The sequence below is a fragment of the Zootermopsis nevadensis genome, unplaced genomic scaffold, assembly GCF_977971745.1.
Source record: "Zootermopsis nevadensis isolate Lab colony 2312 unplaced genomic scaffold, Znev_1.0 Znev_ptg000020l, whole genome shotgun sequence".
Classification (NCBI taxonomy): Eukaryota; Metazoa; Arthropoda; class Insecta; order Blattodea; family Termopsidae; genus Zootermopsis; species Zootermopsis nevadensis.
In genome coordinates this window covers 6,897,395-6,916,568 of record NW_028259152.1, presented here as the reverse complement: position 1 = coordinate 6,916,568, position 19,174 = coordinate 6,897,395, and the positions used below count along the sequence as shown (strand labels likewise).

The 19,174-nt window shown below is 35.6% G+C and overlaps 1 protein-coding gene across 22 annotated transcripts in view; it reads right to left on the bottom strand.

The window, feature by feature from the left end:
- The window catches only part of LOC110827690 (uncharacterized), a 335,660-nt gene that overhangs the window by 143,599 nt on the left and 172,887 nt on the right, over positions 1 to 19,174 (bottom strand). For 20 of the 22 annotated variants that reach the window (XM_087351718.1, XM_087351723.1, XM_087351722.1 and 17 more), the window contains 24 exons: positions 18,863 to 19,120; positions 18,222 to 18,365; positions 17,361 to 17,618; positions 16,611 to 16,754; positions 16,153 to 16,291; positions 15,064 to 15,320; positions 13,630 to 13,769; positions 12,593 to 12,851; positions 11,589 to 11,846; positions 10,245 to 10,388; positions 9,067 to 9,321; positions 8,665 to 8,700; positions 7,344 to 7,487; positions 5,520 to 5,777; positions 4,785 to 4,928; positions 3,698 to 3,913; positions 3,366 to 3,542; positions 2,980 to 3,252; positions 2,737 to 2,880; positions 2,397 to 2,542; positions 2,071 to 2,191; positions 1,506 to 1,693; positions 1,181 to 1,398; positions 76 to 334 (listed from right to left, as the gene is read on the bottom strand). In XM_087351718.1, the coding sequence (XP_087207844.1) occupies positions 76 to 334; positions 1,181 to 1,398; positions 1,506 to 1,693; positions 2,071 to 2,191; positions 2,397 to 2,542; positions 2,737 to 2,880; positions 2,980 to 3,252; positions 3,366 to 3,542; positions 3,698 to 3,913; positions 4,785 to 4,928; positions 5,520 to 5,777; positions 7,344 to 7,487; positions 8,665 to 8,700; positions 9,067 to 9,321; positions 10,245 to 10,388; positions 11,589 to 11,846; positions 12,593 to 12,851; positions 13,630 to 13,769; positions 15,064 to 15,320; positions 16,153 to 16,291; positions 16,611 to 16,754; positions 17,361 to 17,618; positions 18,222 to 18,365; positions 18,863 to 19,120 (4,580 nt within the window). The remainder of the gene's footprint in view (positions 1 to 75; positions 335 to 1,180; positions 1,399 to 1,505; positions 1,694 to 2,070; positions 2,192 to 2,396; positions 2,543 to 2,736; positions 2,881 to 2,979; positions 3,253 to 3,365; positions 3,543 to 3,697; positions 3,914 to 4,784; positions 4,929 to 5,519; positions 5,778 to 7,343; positions 7,488 to 8,664; positions 8,701 to 9,066; positions 9,322 to 10,244; positions 10,389 to 11,588; positions 11,847 to 12,592; positions 12,852 to 13,629; positions 13,770 to 15,063; positions 15,321 to 16,152; positions 16,292 to 16,610; positions 16,755 to 17,360; positions 17,619 to 18,221; positions 18,366 to 18,862; positions 19,121 to 19,174) is intronic. The other 2 variants (XM_087351739.1, XM_087351721.1) reach the window with 1 other exon arrangement.

Genomic DNA, 19,174 nt, shown 5'->3' with positions numbered 1-19,174 from the left:
CATATATGAAATTCAGAAAAATAAAAAGTATTGCAGGTAGTGTAACAATTCTACACAACAATGAATAATACCAACCATTAGGTTAGGATCATTGACTGGTGTAAGTTTAGCCTCGAAGTGTGCACTTTGTCCTTCCACCAGCTGAGTGACATCTGAGATGTAGGTGATGAACTTCGGTGGCTCCAGAACTGGTGTTGTGGGAGTCTGGGATTGTCCTCCTTGTCCCAACTCCAGTTCTCGGATTCTAGCAAGTGAATCTGGCTGAAGACTGTCTAGATACACACCTCCCTTACCAGTACACTTGACAGTCGCTCTGGTAAAATCTTCACCGTATCTGTAATAATGAACAAGAACTAATCTTCAACTCCCCTCCTCCAAAGAAATATCAAAATAAACTAAGATCGGAAAATATGGACAATGCCTATTAATTCCAACAATGGCATTCACAGTTAGAAACTGTATTATGAGATATTATGAGACTTGCATTCTTGGAAAAGGGAGAAGCATTTACAACACAATGGCCTCTGCTACAATAATCTTGGTTAGTGCCTTTCTCAAACTTAACTATCTAAACTTTGGGTGTTATTTCCTTCCCATACTCTTCTTGGTATAAAAGAAGTGTGAAACTATGTCTAACATTACATAACGTAACGTAACTCAGAACTTACATGAAAATTCAATTAAACTGCAGTAAAATGTGTTTCCAGACAATGAAGTAGGAATAGATCACTTGATCTTGTCAAAACAAGTATAGATAAGCACCTTGCCCACAAGCATCAATGTGGTATATATGTACACTTTGTGTAACAAAAATCAAGTGCTTGAAATTTTCTAAGGCTCCAACTAAAAGTAATATAAGCATATAACTGTTGTCAAAATTCCAGCCATTCAAATCTCCTTGTATTTGTCTGTGTATGGCTTTCTTTGACCTTCCATTAGTTGCATTAATTATGCCAGATTTCTATTAACCCCTTTGAACCAAAACCAGACAATTTATTATTTAAGAATTCAGGTCATACCTCAAAGAAAACATGCATCTAAAATATAAATTAGAGACAATTGTAAATGCAGACCCAGTGATAAATCAAATGCACATTTCTGCTATGGTAAACATGTTCCATTGCCTTTCTTACCTACTTTCATCAAAGGACAATTCTTACTTTAGAAAGAGAAACATTACCTGTTACTAGCTCTGCAAACATATTCTCCAGAGTCATGACTCTGAACATATGAAATATCCATGACAACAAAGCCAAAATCTGACACAGATTTGATACGTGATGAGTGTCTTATGGGCTGGCCATTATGGAACCACTCCACCTTCAGATTTGGATCTCCTACAGGAATCAGTGTACATTCAAAGTGAACAGAGTCTCCATCTTTCAATCCATCCAGGTTCTATAAACAAAACAGTGATAAAATTATGCACTTTTTACATAGCACAAAGCAATTATCTCATCTGATTTTTCAGTAAGAATTATTCACTCTTTTAACCAAGCTTTTACCTGGATGTGTGATGTGAACTGTGGTTTCTGACCCTTCAACTTTTCCACACACTCCAGCTGAACACTAATCTCAGCCTTGCCCCACTTGTTGGTGGCTCGGCATGTGTATGTCCCAGAGTCTTCAATCTTCGTGCCTAGGATCTCCAACACAACCATACCAAAAGCATGAACAGTTCTTGTACGATGGCCTACAAGGAAACAAGATTTATTTAAGCCTTAAATTAATTAAATTGTTGTCCATGCTTTCTTGAACAAAATTAAGTCCTGAATCCTATATTATCAACTATACATTGTAATCCAAATTTATCCCATAAATTTCAGACTAATGAGATTTTATTTTACAAATCTGCATACATATGACAAACGTCATTATTTCAATGGATTACAGTTAGGCAATGCTTCATCCTTCAGACACTAAACATGGTTCACCTTTTCTAACAGAATCATGTTTGTTTACCTTGTAAGAAAGCATTAAAATGACAGAAAAGTCATATAATTCCACATATGAGCACAGCATGTATGAAGACATAAATTCATACTTTCTAACATCTACAGAAATACTTACTGGCTTTGAGTACCTCTCCTTTGTAGAACCATTCTACAACCATGGTTTGGTCACCAACAGGTGTCAGTGAAGCTTCAAAGTGAGCAATGTCACCTTCACTCAAGTTGCTCAGATTTTGGAACTGCAACAAAAATCAGAACAGAAGCAACTGTAACAGCAAACAGCAATTTAAATCACAAATTGGCTGAGTGTATGACACAGTAATAAAACTCCATAAAAGGTAGGGAGTTTCTGGACCAATTGAGACACTATGGAATTCTGAAGGTCTCTGCTCCATGCAGTTGATCAGTTTATTGCCCACCTCAATTATGTGTAGCTCTACATACCTGAGATGTGAACACTGGAGGATGTCCTTCTTCTCCTTCAGGTAGGACTCCTTCCTGTCTTCTGAGAGATTCTTCTAGATCTTGGATCTTCTCCAGGCCTTCTGCACCCTTAGGATGCTGTGTATGTTCAATGAGACCCTCTTTACCTGTACCAATGAACAAATAGTTTATGTGTGAACAGCACTGACATAAATATTCTAAAGCTTTTTAAAATATGGAAAACTAAATGAATTAGATTCATTTGTTCTGGTTCTAGTACTTAATTATGTGAGTTTCAGATCCAAATGCACTTTGTTTTGACATAAATGGAACATTGTGTTAATGGAGGTCTAGTTTTTACCTGTGCAATAGATAGTGGTGGAAGTGAAAGCCTCTCCAGCCAGATTGAAAGCCTTGCATGTATAGATACCTTGGTCACGCTCATACACATCAGTCAAATGAAGTGTAACAAATCCAAAATCACAGGTCATCTTGAAACGAGAACCTACAAGTGCAGAATTAAGGAAGTTAATGATTAACTTTGTTTAAAAGGATTATATAGTTCAAGATCCTAATAAATTAATATGCTCTACAAACAACACACCATGTTCCAACGCTTTTCCATTAAAGTACCACTCAACCTTGAGGTTGGGGTCCTCTTTAGGTTCAACAGTACATTCAAGATGAAGAGGTTCAGCCTCCCCAAGAGAGAATTCTGGCTTCAATGGAGTAATAAAAATTGGTTTGGGATAAGTAGCTTCTGGTCCTGATATTTGACGCTGATATTTTGAAAGATATGCATCCTCAGCTTCTTGAACCTTCTCCAAACCAGCCTTGCCTTGTGGATGTTGAGTGTCAAGGTAAATATCAGCCTTACCTACAAGAGAATTTACAGCATAATATATAAAAATAACTACAACTCAATGGCACTGCACTGAATATATTTATTTTTCTATAAAATAGTAATATATACCATTCATCAGTACTTACTGGTACATCTCAATGTGCCTGAGGTCTGAGCTTGGCCCTTATTGTTGGTTGCCTTGCACATATAAATTCCAGAATCTTCAGAATATGCATGATTGATGTCCAAAGATACATATCCAAAGTCATATGTTGATTTGAATCTGGCTCCAGATGGAAGTGGCTTGCCATTCACAAACCATTCTGTATGGTTGAATAAAAGTGTTAAGAAACAGCTACAATGAGCTGAACATAATTAAACATGCTACAGAGTTATTACTTGTCAAGAAACACTATAAATTATGATAAAGTCCAAAAATCAATCATGTAAACAGTTATTTATAAAGAATGCTACCTACCAATATTAAGTGTAGGATCTTTAGATGGTTCAACATGACACTCAAAGTGCACTGAATCACCCTCCTTACATTCCACATTGTTCAAATGAGTGATAAACACTGGTGATTCATACACAGGTTCTGGCAATTCTGGTTGCCCTCCTTTTGGTGCTTCCAAATCTTCAATGATGGGGAGAGCTTCTGGGCGCAATGAACTACCTAGCAACCAGTGGCGATCTAAAAATTACCAATGCAGTTTTAGTTACTGTATTCTGTACTTGTTGATCTAAACAAATCTTTTACTTTTTGAAAAGAATCATCTGAACAATAACGAAACACAGCAACATGTGTGGTGTATAACTTCATCACAAAATATTTTAATTAATACACACAAGGTTCTTATTATAAAGAGCCATATCTTCAATAAAATTTTCAGAGAGTGTATTTGAAAGTGTGCCAATCAGTTTCTGTACAAAGTATTTTATCATTGATTCATTAAGGCTACAACATTTAGTTCAAAAATTGTTTGGCAAATAGCACAATAAACACATTTGCATATAGAAACTGGAGTAAATGTATACCATGTAAACATATAATTAGGAAATTAAGTCTACTTTTGTAATCAACTGATTGTTTTGTTACACTGAAATACTTGATTTCACTGTTAGATCTACACTTTTCTTCTTATAAAAAGGTTATTTACATTTCTAACTAACATCTGCAATAAATTCAAAATGTAGGCCTAACCAAAATAACTTTTAACTGATGATTATCAATTTCTGTATTCTTGTTGGATCTCAAAAACAGTCAGAATGTACATTTTAAATAAACTTACTGCAAGAAAACCTATAGTGTGTGTGTGTGCACATGCATATACATGTGCATTCTCTGACATATAGGTCAAAATAACTGAGAAATAAGTGACATATACAGACTTTATTCAAACACACAACACATGAGTCAAATCTTTTTACAGTTGACATTCCTAAAATTAAACACTTAAGTTATAAAGAACTAAACCTTCCTTTCACAATATAAAACATATAAAACACATGGACACAAATTACCTTCACTATCAGCAATCGTAAAGGAGAATTTCTTTTATTACCTTCTACTTTGAGTGTGCATGTGGACACTGCCTCTCCTAGTAAATTTGTTGCTTTACAGGTATAGATTGCAGAGTCATCAGGTCTTAGACCATTAACAGCCAGGGTAACAAGACCAAAATCAAATGTACTTCGGATTCGGGTACCTGTTGAAAGATTCATAGATAGAGTGATGTGGAAGTATTAACACTGGTTGAAATATTCATAGAAAACCAGAAGCTTGTCAATCCACAAATATGCCAGTTCCACATATAAAATATTCAAATACTGTAACTGAAAATAAGTCCATAGCAGCAATATACTAAGCAGGTGAAAAATGTCACTTTTAGGGTGAATGGTATTAAAAAGATATTAATTTTTTTAGGTTACAATTCTTAGAGTTGTATTTATGACTGAAAGATCTACTATAAACATTGCAAGCTACAGTTCTATTTCTTTTAAGTAAATAAATCACAGATATTCGATCCTACTTCACTAATTTAGTACCACACTACACCAAATTTTTTTCACTGCATCATAACATACTAATTTTAAATTTAAATCATAATCTTTTGTTCATTCCCTCAAAAAATAAAAACAACCCACTCTTGACTTTGTAGTTTTATTTCATTATAAAAGTATTTGTTATTTCAGTAAGCAAAAATTAAAAATGTCCATAGTTTTACACCATTCATTAATTATAACCCTCAAAATTTATACCAAACTCAAAATGGGAACTTTAATATTATAATACATACCAGTAGTGAGGGAGACTCCATTTTTAAACCACTCTATTCGAAGATTTGGATCCGCACGTGGCTCCACTTGCGCCTCAAGCATGACATGCTGCCCCTCAACCAGTTTATCATGGCTCACAAGGTGAGTAGTAAACACTGGTGCCTGCTGTGGTGTTGTGTCTACAAACATTTCTGGTACCTTGTTCATTTCTGCTTCTTTCAGCTGAATCTTTTGCCATGCATCAGGCTGTAAAGGCTCACCCACAATTGATGAACGAGCTAGAAGAGCAATTTTCCACTTACCATCCAATGTTATTGTAAAAGTTATTGTTAAAATATATCACAAATGTATCAGTTACACTTTTAATTATACTCCACACAGTTAACCTTTTAACAAGGAATGAAAGAATCATTGAACCTAATTAATGCAATGTTCTGAACAATAATAATGTTGGATTCTACCACATACTGTATTCAATGACAACATAAAACAAATTTCCTCCTAATAAGGTGCACTTCAACAGTGTGCAGCTTTGATTTTCAGTCTTATGCAATGTCTCCAGTTTAACTATAGCCATTATTCTGGAAAAATTAATTGTCATTTTCCAATACACAAAAAGAAAAACATGTGGCACAGTTAAAACCAGGAAACCAGCGTCAAGTTAGACACTGGCCACAAAAGCCAAATATCAAGAATAAACTTAGAAAGGGTAAAAATTAATGGTTTGACAAGATAATGTAAATCAACTAAATATTTAATGCAAACTTTACATAGCATACTTTCCTACCTTTATTCCACTATCATGAGCAGTTTGCTGAAGCAAACAATGTTGCCTGACACAAAGAATGAGCAGTATCAATATCCAAATAAAATGTACTGTTTGGATCAAAACTCCTTTTTAGGCCTTCTGATAATTATTTCAACTGCTCCTCTTCAAATTTCATTATGTACGAGGTGCGATCGGAAAGTTTCTAGACTACGCCTATAAAAACCCGTACACTTATCTCAGGTATTAAATTCATCCATCACCCTCGAAGTAGTTCCCCTGGGAGTGAACACAACGATCCCAGCGCCACTGCCAAGCCTGGAAGCATCCCTGGAAATCTTTCTTTGTCAGTCTGTCAAGCACCATCTGCGATTCTGCCTGAATCTCTTCTATTGTCTCAAATCTCCTTCCCTTTAGCTGAATTTTCATCTTTGGGAAGAGGAAGAAGTCACACAGCGAATAAGGAGGGTGCGGGATGACGGCCATGGTGTTTAAGGCCAAAAACTGCTGAACTTTGAGAGCGGTGTGCGCTGCATGTGGAGTTCTTCCTTTAGAATCAGCTGACAGGTCCCATAGCCTATCCCAACAATGTTGCACAAGTCGTTGATGGTACGATGTCGATCTTCGTGAAAGGCCTGCCGAATCTTCGTAACATTTTCGGGCGTTGTGCTCGAAGATGGTCGTCCAGAACGCTCGTCATCATCGACAGAGGTTCGGCCATTTTTAAAACGTGAATGCCAAACAAAAGTTTGTGCACGACCCATTGCGGACTCCCCAAATGCTTGCTTTAGCATTTCATAGGTTTCCGTAGCTGTTTTGGCGAGTCTTTGGCAAAATTTTATGCACACGCCATTCCGAAATCGCAGGAGGGTCGGTGTAATGCACTACCAAAACGCCCGTAACTAAGAAACAAATGCTAATTCGATGATGCCGGCTGGCACACTGATTCACTATGAATGTAGGCCGCACCCCCTAAAGGCAGAAGCTCGTACTACATCCGGTTCGCCCGCTATTGACACAGTCTTGAAACTTTCCGATCGCACCTAGTATATGGAAACATTTGTCACATAAAACTTACATTTGACTTTAAGAGATATTGAGGACACTGCCTCGCCAGCATTATTTACAGCTTTACACATGTAGACTCCAGAATCCTCGGTAACCACAGAATGAATATCCAAAGTAACAAACCCAAAGTCATGTGTAACATGAAAGCGAGATCCTGAAAAGATAACAAAAAGTAATAACTGTATAGTTACAGATTATAACAAAACGAAATTAACAGTCATGTATTTTCTACTACCATATACTGTTCGAAGCGTTAAGGGCTGACACTGTCTTTCCTCCTTCCTCCTTCACCCCACTTCCTCACCCTGCAAGTCTCAAGATTACAGTCACGAACAGTATATACTACTGATCATGTATTTACTAAGATACAACCATTACATAGGTCTGTTTCAATTTTCTTCCACTTAGGAAATCATCCTAAATGAAATATTATTTTGGGCTAAGTGAAACATTTAGTAATCTCAAATGGGAGTTTCTCTAGATTTGATTGGCAGATGAGGTTATAGTATTTTCCAATACATGCAACATAAAATTCACTTATGAACAGTTGCTTACCTCTCATACAAATACTACTACTTTTCATAGCTAACATCTAATGATATGTCACTTATGATGTAACACTAATCTCTTAATTATTTGATGTTATTTTATCTTCCACTATGTTATCATTGAACCATGCTGCATTATCATTTTGTGATTGATAAGTGAAGAAATACAAAAGCACAATTCAGGGAAAAGAGTACACAAAATTAAATAACATATCTTGGGTTAAATGGCAACCAAGCCAAGGATAAAACATGATGCATTTACAAAGTTAATGCTACTTAAATATCTATCTTCCTCAACCAATGCAACACACCAACACCTTGCAGCAGAGTCCTTCAGAAGTTTAACTGCTTAGTTTATCAGGACATCCCCTGCTTTTTATGAAATATAAAGTTCCATTATCAAATTCATAAGAATCCACCAATAGACCTTACCCACAGCCAGATAAATTCAGTCTGTAACCTCACTTCATATTTCCATAAGATTAATCTCAATATTATCCTTCCAACTATGCCTAAATCTACAAGTGGTCCCTTCCCTTCAGGTTTTCCATCCACAGTTATGTATGCCTTTCTTATCTCTTCCATGCATGCTACATCCCCCATCCATCTTATCCACAATTTCATACACCCAATCATATTTTGTAAAGAGTAAAAATTAAGAGAATTCATATTATAAAAATTGTCCCCATAATATTGTTATTTCCTCTCTCTTACTTGTCTTTGACTTTAGGTTTCTTAATTAACTGCCTCCACCATAACTTAATTTAGTGGCGTTACCAATACCTGGAAGTTGAGTGTTCAGGATATACCCAAATTCATCTGGAAAGCAATAGTCACATGAATCAGTTACCATTTACAAATATCTGTTGAAGAAACTTTAATCAGCTCCCTAACATCATCCTGTTTCTTAGTTGATTTGTTATAAGGACAATTCACACAACTGGAAAGAACTGAAAGACATAACCTTGTAAGTAATGATGTTATGTTAAGATAATATGCATGCATGAGTTAACCACAGTTAGCTTAATTTAAAACTGGATTTTTATGCACAAAAACTACAACCAAGCTTCTGCTTTACAGCACGAGTTAACTTTAGTTATAAATTACATTGCAACAAGATTTTAATTAAGCATTCGAGTATACAGTACACTCAGCCAAGAAACTGAATTAAAGTTCAGAACATACCCATCTTCAGTTCAATGCCATTGACGAACCATTCAAACCTCAGGCTTGGATCACCAACAGGAACAACACGACACTCAAAGTGAGCATGCTGTCCTTCCCACAGTTCAGATGGACCAGTAAGCAGCTGGGTAAAGACAGGCTTCTCAAATGCACGGTCTGGTTCATCTCGCCGAGCAGGGGCACGTCCTTCCTCCAATTGCTTTATCTTCCACATACCTTCAGGATGCTGTGTCTCAAGCTGAATACTTGCTTTGGCTACAAAATACAACCATTGCTATTAGTCACACATGGAAACAGTATTTCTTTAACTCTCTTTACCATACTTGTTGCCATGAGAACTAGATATCCTACTTCTCATTATTTACTGTCCACAAGAAAATGAATATTTTAAGATAAGATAAACTAATAGCAAATGAACCATAACCAGAAAGACTGAAGTGAGTGACAGCTGTATCCAATATGAAAAATGGTTACATGCAGGATTTCCATATGCAAAATGCAAGTTTTCCAGCAGCAGAAGGAAACTTTTTTCATATTTAAATGAGAGGTGTCAGTTTGTTTATGTGGTGTCATGTGATATGTGCCAGTTAACAGCACTAGAAATGATGAAAGAAATTTGAATCCAGGACTGCAAGCCAAGGTTGGTTATAGAATTTTTTTAAATTAAATAATTTTTGCATAAGACCACAAAAAAGCACTGGGCAAAGGCTTCCTCAAGCATATGAAGAAACAATGGTAGTGTTTCAAACATATCAGTTCATAGTTTGGTCAATGATGATAAATTCAAACAGCAGTGACAGTACCAATGAAACATGCCACAATGGCATACTTTTTATTAATTGTTCATGCTACTGTTGTTTCATCAGCCACAACATGTGCTTATATGGATTTCTGGAGTGGGACTAGCTAGAATAACATAATTGATGATTTTTTGGTCTTCACTATTAGCTTAATTAAAATTTTATTTTTCTTCCTTAAAAACACTACAAAAATTGGGTTGTGCGTCTTATTTGGGGCCATACAGTATTTAGATATATATGATATTACAAACTCAGAAAACCATTAATGCATAATTAATTCTTACAAAATTTATTTACTCACACTTTCCCCTCACATAATTTCTTTGTATTGTACCACAAGAATACTACTGATTTTAAGAATATAAATCAATATCTTACTTTTGATTTTCATTGATGCTGTGGTTACAGCCTCTCCAAGTGCATTAGAAGCTCGGCATATATAAACACCCTCATCCTCTCCTCGAACATGAGTCATATCCAAAGCAACAAAACCAAAGTCATGGGTCCTTGTGATACGAGAACCTACAGTAAAAATTAAAATGTATTGAATTTACAAATATCTCTTATATTTATAGGTCCCAATCATAAATGCTCCTGAGGCCACTATCGAAGGAAGGAATGGAAAAAGTTGAGTTTCCAGATAGCAACATATGAGAAATGGTGTAAACCACATTGGTAGTCAAGAATTTCAAAGGCACACAACATTAGAAGAAATACTGTCATCTTCAGTGTGAAACTATTCAACAATGTTTCTCATGACAGACTTGAACATCTTTACATTTATTTCTAATTAAACTGCCAGCAGAAAAAAAGAGATATAAAAAAACAATTTGTAACTTAAATACAGCATCCTTAATGAGGTGCAGGTTGGCTCTGCAGTTCCTGACATCATTATAATCTAAACAGAGATTCATTCAAGTGGTTTATATCTTCTTCTTCTTCCTTGGCTCTACAATCCAATTGTGGGTCTTTGCCACATCATTTTCAGAGGTTTCCTAGTCTTTCAAGTGTGCATATGTGAGTAGTGAGTGACCAACCCACTGACTCTGCACAATTCTACTCAATCCTCATTTGACTGACAGAGCCAACTAGTAGTGAATCAGGAGAGACTTGGGTAAGAAATGGCCACCGAATTTTATTTATGAAACATCTCGTTCCTGCTCGTAGGGTTATTTCACATGCTGTAAATCTAAGACATGGGACTGCCGGCTTTACTTCCTCTCCGAAGGAAGTTGTGCTATGGATCTTTATCACCCTTAAAAATCCATCAACCTCGGCTGGATTTCAACCCACGAACCTTGGGTCCAGTGGCAAGTACATTTACCACTATTCCATCAAGAGTGACAAATGGTTTATATGACAACACAAATTTCAGTTTAAAAGTGTGGCCTTCTTTCACTTTGAATTCTGAAATATTTTGTGTTCAGAAGTCTAACTATCCCTTGATGGGTTCATAATAATAGTGTTTTCATACTGGAATCAGCATCCCAATGTGAAGCAGTGCCAGAAAATCCACATTCTTAATTGTTTCCTTCTGTCCTTAGCCATAAATTTATTGTGCTTACAATTTTACACTTCCTCCCCACAAATTAATTTCTAGTGAAAAGAGTCTGAATACAATCCTAACAGCATAACAGCTATCCTGTTTACTGAAGTAACCATAATGTGCTCCAAACTTTATTTGGGTAAAAAAGTGAAATGTTATCTGTAACATGGCCTTACTTGTTTCAAGAGGTTTCTCATTCCTGAACCATTCCACTTTTAATGTGGGATCTCCTACAGGGATGAGACGGCATTCAAAGTGAGCTGTCTGTCCTTCAGCAATAGCATCAATGTTTTGAAGAGGCTGTGTAAATACAGGACGCTGCCGGGTCTGTGGTTCTGGTATTTCAGGGCGTTGAAATGGTGCTGCTCCCTCAAGTTGACGAATCTTCTCCAGACCTTCTGGACGTTGTGAATCCAGTATAATATTACCCTTTGCTATAATATAAAACCACACTGTATTAAAAGCTGTAAATCAAACAATGTACATTGCAATAAAAATAACTATTACTTCCACAGACCATGTTTGGCAGTCAGGATCTTGATCCATAACTGAAACATGCCAGTTTTATGAAATATCATGAACACCATAACCACAGGAATGGTATTAAATTTCAGTGGTCTGACTGAACAAACTGATTGCCTCTTCTAGATTGTGGGGTTCTGGGTTATAACACTGTGCAATCTTGTAGGTGGTTACAGATGTTTTGGAGAAACATCATGAATATTGTAGAAGTAATTCACTGTGTAATTTCAATAAACGCAATCCATTTATAACAGATTTCTTAACATTTAAAATGTATTTATGATTAATGCCTAAGTCTGTGCAGTGCAAGGAAACACAAGATAAATTTTTCACTGAATTAAGGAACTTTCAGTTTCTGATAGATGAACTCTTAATCCATTTAGAAGTGATGTATTAATGGCCTGAAAACATTGCCAGAGTGAGTTCCTTTTCTCTCACAGTTAAATCCTACCAATTATGTAATTTCTGCCTTGTAGAACAAGATAGAGAGAGAGAGTCCTCAACAGATGTCAGTCCTCATCAATAAAAGTTTAGAAATATGGGTACTTAATACTCCATGCAAGCTATGTGGCACTAAACATATATTCTTTAACCCTTATTAAAGGATTAAAGAATCAGACACTTTCCTATTAATTCTGCTAATTCCTATAGTGCATACCTTGCACTCTGAGACTGATAGATGAGGTGCACTGTCCCAAGTTGTTGATAGCTTTCACCGTATATTCTCCAGCATCTTCAGGAACTACATGAGTGATATCCAGAGCAACATATCCAAAATCAAATGTGATGTGGAAGCGTGAAGCAGAGGGCAGTGGCTTTCCATTGTGATAGAATTCAATGCGGAGATTAGGATCATGGAGGGGCTCAACTTGTGCCTCAAAGTGAGCTGTCTGTCCTTCAAACAGGTCAGTTGTGCCCTGTAAAATAAAATGCATCCAAGTGTTGTACAATGAAAAATATTCTCAATTTTCCATGTAACTGGAAACAAAGCAACAATATAAAAAACAAGTAACTTCTGTACACAAGATTATGATTCAAAACATATTAATATAACTGTGATATGTGTTACATGAAGATTATTATTTTGGTTATATGAACATGTGAGTTGGAGGATGCTTCCTCTTGTGGCAGAATTTACCACTACAAGGTTTCCTTTTCTTTGTATCTAGAAGGGCTGAGGAGGGCATTAGTAAAATAATTATTTTAATACTTCAAGAAGTAAGGTGTGTTGCATAGAACCTGTATCTCCAGAAGCCTTCAAACAATGTATGTACAGTGTACAGTGTACACATGTAAGGCCATAATAGCAGAAATGCTAAATGCAGTACAACAATCAAGCAGAATATGTAGTCAGATTTTTGAGAGAAGATGGACACATACTTGAGCATTTCCTGCAAATGTGCTACCTTTAACTGTAATACAATTAAAATAGTCAATATCTTGTAATGAGGTCTCACTGTTTGAATATTATCAATGAGTTTTAGAATAATACATGCAAAGTGAATGATGCATATATGGCAGCAGCAAGTTATTTATTACAAAACTGAAAATTGAAGAACAAAATACCTATGTTCATATTTAAAAGAAAGTGGTGAAGCAGCCTCTACATTTATGAAGAAATAAAATTGTAGTAACAATTAGTAGTCTAGTTAAATGACCTTAATATTCTGTAGCTATAGTTTACTGCTACCTTACCCTCAGTTCAGTAACAAAGTGAGGTGGAGTGGCAACTGGTTCCTCCACTTCCAACCTAGCAGGTCGGCCCTGTGCCTCCAGCTCACGAATCTTAGCAAGGCCTTCAGGGTGCTGAGACTCTAGGTAAATGCTGCGGCGAGCTATAAATTTAAAAAATACTTAGAATAAGCTTTCTACCATACACTCTGTGTATTAATACTTCATTGAGGGTATGATGGTGCATTGAAGATTACGAGAAGTACAATTGGCCATATGTCACAGCAGCATATGGCTAAAATGTCAACTCTGGAACTACAGTATGGCTGTAAACCCCATAGTATAAGGGTTTAAAATCCCTATGCCATACTATAATGAATAACACTTAGGAGCCAAATAACATAATAACATAAAAATTTAGTCCCTGCCTCAAAGAAAACACAACACTGTTTCATTTAAAAATAAACTGGGTAATGTTGTTTGGGGGAAACAGTCTACTCTGAGAATAATACAAAACCCACAAATGCAATCTGTGGAAAAAATTCAGAGTTAGTTACTGCTGAAGTGAGTGATAAAATTATAGGGTGTAAGAGTTGCAGTGTGCAGCAATGGTCACATATGATATTTTTAAAATTTAAGACCTACTTTCTAATACATAATTTTGGGAAATACAGTAACTGATACCAACCATTATATGTAACAATTCAGAAAATCAAAATGTACAGTGTTTTCAATCAAAGATCTTCCCTGGGCCTTCAAGATCACTGAGAGCAAATAAAATTTGTACTGTGCTTGGGTTGTTTATCTGCTACTGGGGATATTGGCCCCTGATTTGAGTGCTCGGGGATTATTATACCAAGCTAAATTATGAAGGCAATGAATGGATATCATACCCTCATATGCAGGACTTGCCTATAAAATGTATGTATACGTCTTTCTCGGCCATCCCATGGATCATGCTGTTGAATGCCACACCACTTATGAATTCGATAAAATATGGTTGAATTTGTGAAAGTTACAGCATTTTAGTAAAAGCACACTTTTTTAACTAAAAACTCCTTCCACCCCTTCCTCAGTTCCTTAGGTTATTTACATTTGTTTAAATTCTCTGATACCAGTAGATTATTTACTAGACATAGTAACTGTCTTAAATGTACTGAAACCTGATGTCACAACGTACACATGAAATGCTGACAAAAGGAACTGTGCAAGTACAATTAGACCAGCTACTGGTTTAAAACCCACATTATACAATATCAAATAGGCAACTGAAGTATCTGATGACATGAAAAAATATCATGATTATGAACACCCCCCCCCCCCCAAAAAAAAAAAAAACACTTGTAATCTGAGCAGGATTCAAATCCAAATAACCAATGCATTCAAATGGAAATTATTTCCTTTTAAATATCTACAATGAACTTCAAATGTATGGCAAAATTGTCACGTGTATCTTACCTCCGACAGTAATCTGGCAAGTGTTCACAGCTTCACCAAGAAGATTGGTAGCCTTGGCCATGTAAGTTCCAGAGTCATCAGCATATGTGTATAAAACATCAAGTGCCACATAACCAAAATCATGTGTAGTTCTGAAGCGATGGCCTGTTTTGATAGCAACACCATTTACAAACCATTCAATCTTCAGGTTTGGATCATTTATTGGTTCCACACGGCATTCTAAATGAGCATGGTCACCTTCCTTTAGATTCTCCAAGCTAAAAAGCAGACCAAAGAATCCATTAAAATTATATTGCACATGGGAAGAAGTTTGTGAGGACTGTGAAATCCATTTAACAACTTTATGGTTAAATTATAAGGAAATAGAAGATATTACAATGATACTTAAAATATTTTTGTTGAAGTCATAGCCTGCATTCCAAGTTACAAAATGATATTTCCTGTCTCAAATCTTCTTTCTTACACACAGCACAACACAAAGTAAAACTTTGAAGACTAACTTTCATTTGGTAACTGTTTTCATTTAGTCTGTAAGTTGTAACAATAAACTCACTGCAGAATGTGTACATTATATCACCATTCAGGACTAACGTAATTGCTGAGCAATGATAAATGCTAAAATAAATACTTCTTAAGTACAAGTGAAGTGAAGTAACAGTGAGATTTCAGAATACGGCCTTCAAGGTTGTGGCACTGTATTGTCCTCTCTATGACTACCAACAATTTGTAAAATATATTGCCTCTATCTTCAGAGTAGACATTTACATCTATCTTTATGAAGATGGATGCATAGTCACCATGTTCTTGGTGATATTCATAGTTAAAAATTAAGAAGTACAGAGATGGAATGGCCTCTACTGGCATAATCATCACACCATATGCCATGGAAATACACCAATTTTTCATAAGTTATGTATGGATAGGCACACTGACACACTGATGATGATGATGATGATGATGTAGTGGTGGTGGCGGTGATACAATAAACTTAACATTCTCTGTGAAGTATGGAAAGTAGGCTAACAATGGATCATTTTTTGCAAAACTTTAAAATTGGTATCATATACATTTCTCATCACTTAAGATTACCTGTTGAGTGGAGTAATAAATACTGGTTTCTGTGCCTGAGGTTCAACTTCAGCCTTTGATGGGCGTTCATATGCTTCCAGATCACGAATCTTCTTCAATCTTTGTTCATCAAGTGTATCCAAGTACAAGCCAGCCTTGGCTGTAATACAGGTACACATACAATTAAAAATGCCTATTTACTATTATATTTTGTTTAGAATGAAACTGAATTTTCTTTCCATCATTGTATCAGTGAATTCTTGATCTGACAGTAATCAGCTGTTCTCATTCTAAGATTTACATCATTTACTTAACAATAATCTAATTACTAACAAAGAACTGAGAGAACAGTGGAATGAAATACTTAATAAATTAAAGAATCCAAAGTTAGAAACTTGTGACCTAGCCATATTTAAAGTAACTTCATGATTATTATAAAATATTACCTTATTCAACTACCACTGCATTGTCTGGCTTACCTTCAACTTTTACAGAGCAAGTAGTAACAGCTTCACCCACAGCATTTTTGGCTTTACACATGTATGTTCCAGAGTCTTCTGCATAAGCATATAAAATGTCCAGAGCTACAAATCCAAAGTCATATGTTGTCTTGAAACGATGGCCTATAGAAACCAAAATATTTATTGACAAATGAAAGTGAAACACTGCTTTAAAAACCTCTTTATAAAAATGTAAAAAAAAAATCCTAGGCTCTAGGTAAGTAGCATAGCCTATTCCTCTTTAGAAAAATGAACTTTCACATAACAAGTGTAAAAAACTGTCACTTTTAATTACCATTAAGCAGTTCTAATTTATTACCCCAAGCATTACAACATTATAAGCATGAAAAACAACGTTCAGAACAAAAGCAATAATATTCTTCAAATTAATATTTTGATATAATTTTAATTACACTAAAATATGTGACTTGACTGTCATGAATCAGTCATAAGCTAAATATTAAGAAACAGAACTGTCATGCAAGCACATCAATTGTACAGTTAAACAAAAATGATATATTTTATTAACTATTTTTAAATGCTAGAAGGGATTCTGGAAACAGATAGGCAAGGGGGCAGTCACTTACCAAATATTCTTCAATACATATAATCAAATGCTCTGTACCTCAGAAAGTTTAAAGAAGTCTGAGTATTTTTTAAATATGCCCTTGTCTATCTTAATGCATTTCTATTCTAAATAGCACTTACAATTACTGTAAAGCTACTAACCCTGAGGAATAGGCCGTCCATTACAGTACCATTCCACTTTCATAGTAGGGTCATTAACAGGTGTCAATGTTGCTTCCAGATGGACGCTAAGACCCTCAGGTAAATGCTCAACATTACGTAGTGGACGGCCAAACTGTGGCTTCTCTGCATAAACTGCTTCCTCTGTTCTGGTTCGCTTATAACGAGAATCATCCTCCAAATACTGAATCTTCTGCAAGGCACCTTCATGTTGGGAGTCAAGAATAATGGATGATCGAGCTGTAAAAACAACGAACACAGTGGTGCATTAAAATGTTTCCAGTATTTGAAATCAATATCAAGTTTGTTTCTACTAATTTAATTCACTGAAATATTGGTAAATTAATTTCATTACAGCAGTAAATTGGTGAAGAAGCTGTTACCATGTCAAACTTCATATCTCTATATAAGAGCCTTGAAACATATAACAATTTATAAGTATGCAAATACTAGTTACCACATTGCCATTAATACAAGCAAATACAATCTTTACAAGCACAAAGCAAATGTCATATGTCTAATTGTCTTCACTAAAAATATATTGTCAATGATTGATTCTTTTATTATTTAACACTACTGCTTCAGCTACAGACATTAGGCTATACAGAATCAAGTATAAGTAACATGATCATAAATGGTGAGCTGGTAAGGGTTTTGAAGGAGATGGATGAAGCCTAGATTAAAACATTAATCCGACATTTTTTTAAGAAAACTGGAACAATACTTCAAGACAGCCAATAATGCACCTGAAATTCAAACCACATACTTCCCAAATACAATAAATTATAACTGCTACACCAACCAACCAACCAACCAGTTTTATTTTATTAAAATAATACCTACATTTAACATTGAGTATGATAGATGATGTAGCACTTCCCAGCTTGTTAGTTGCCTTGCAGGTGTACTCTCCTGAGTCTTCTGGATACACTGACAAGATATCAAGTGCAGCAAAACCAAAGTCATATGTGGTTCGGAAACGATGACCTGAAAAATTTTAAATTGCATTATATAGACATATTTTATTTTAAGTCATATAACATTGACATAATAATTTGATGAGCACTGATACTGGCACTCAAGAAAGTGTTTTAATGCAGTTCAATAAGTGTTATTTCAAAGGAAACTCATTCTTTATCTGTTAATACCAATAAAAACATAATTTGCTAACACTCTTCATAAACTTTGCACTATGTACAATTTTTCACCATAGTGGCACTTTGGTAACAAATTTTACCACAGTTAGTTGATGAACTCCAAAAGCCTTATTGTTGTCAGGTGTCAGGTCCTGTCCACTTCAGTTTTCAAGGGTTAAGGATTAGGGGAGTTTGAAAGAAGGTTCTTTGGAGAATTTGATAACTGCTCTTTATTGTGCCTCCAAAGTGCTAAGTACAGTAGTTTCCATGTGTCAAACATTAGCAAATCTTTACAGTATTTATTTTGCTTGCTCCTTAAAAAATGTATTAAATAATATGATACATTACCCATTTGTAATGGTTTTCCATTGTGGAACCACTCCACCTTCAAATTTGGATCAGGGTATGGCTCTATGCGGCATTCATAATGAGCACTTTGGGCTTCCATAAGGTTGGTAGGACCATTAAGCTGTACTGTGAAGTGAGGTGCTTGAGTGACAACAATCTCCTCTTCTTCGCGTCGATGATAGCGACTAGAATCTTCCAGCAAGTGCAACTTCTCGAGAGCCCCCTCATGCTGGGACTCCAGCAACAATGAGGCCTTGGCTGTATGTGATAAAACATATATAATGATTCCAAAAGTAACAAAAGACTGCAAAG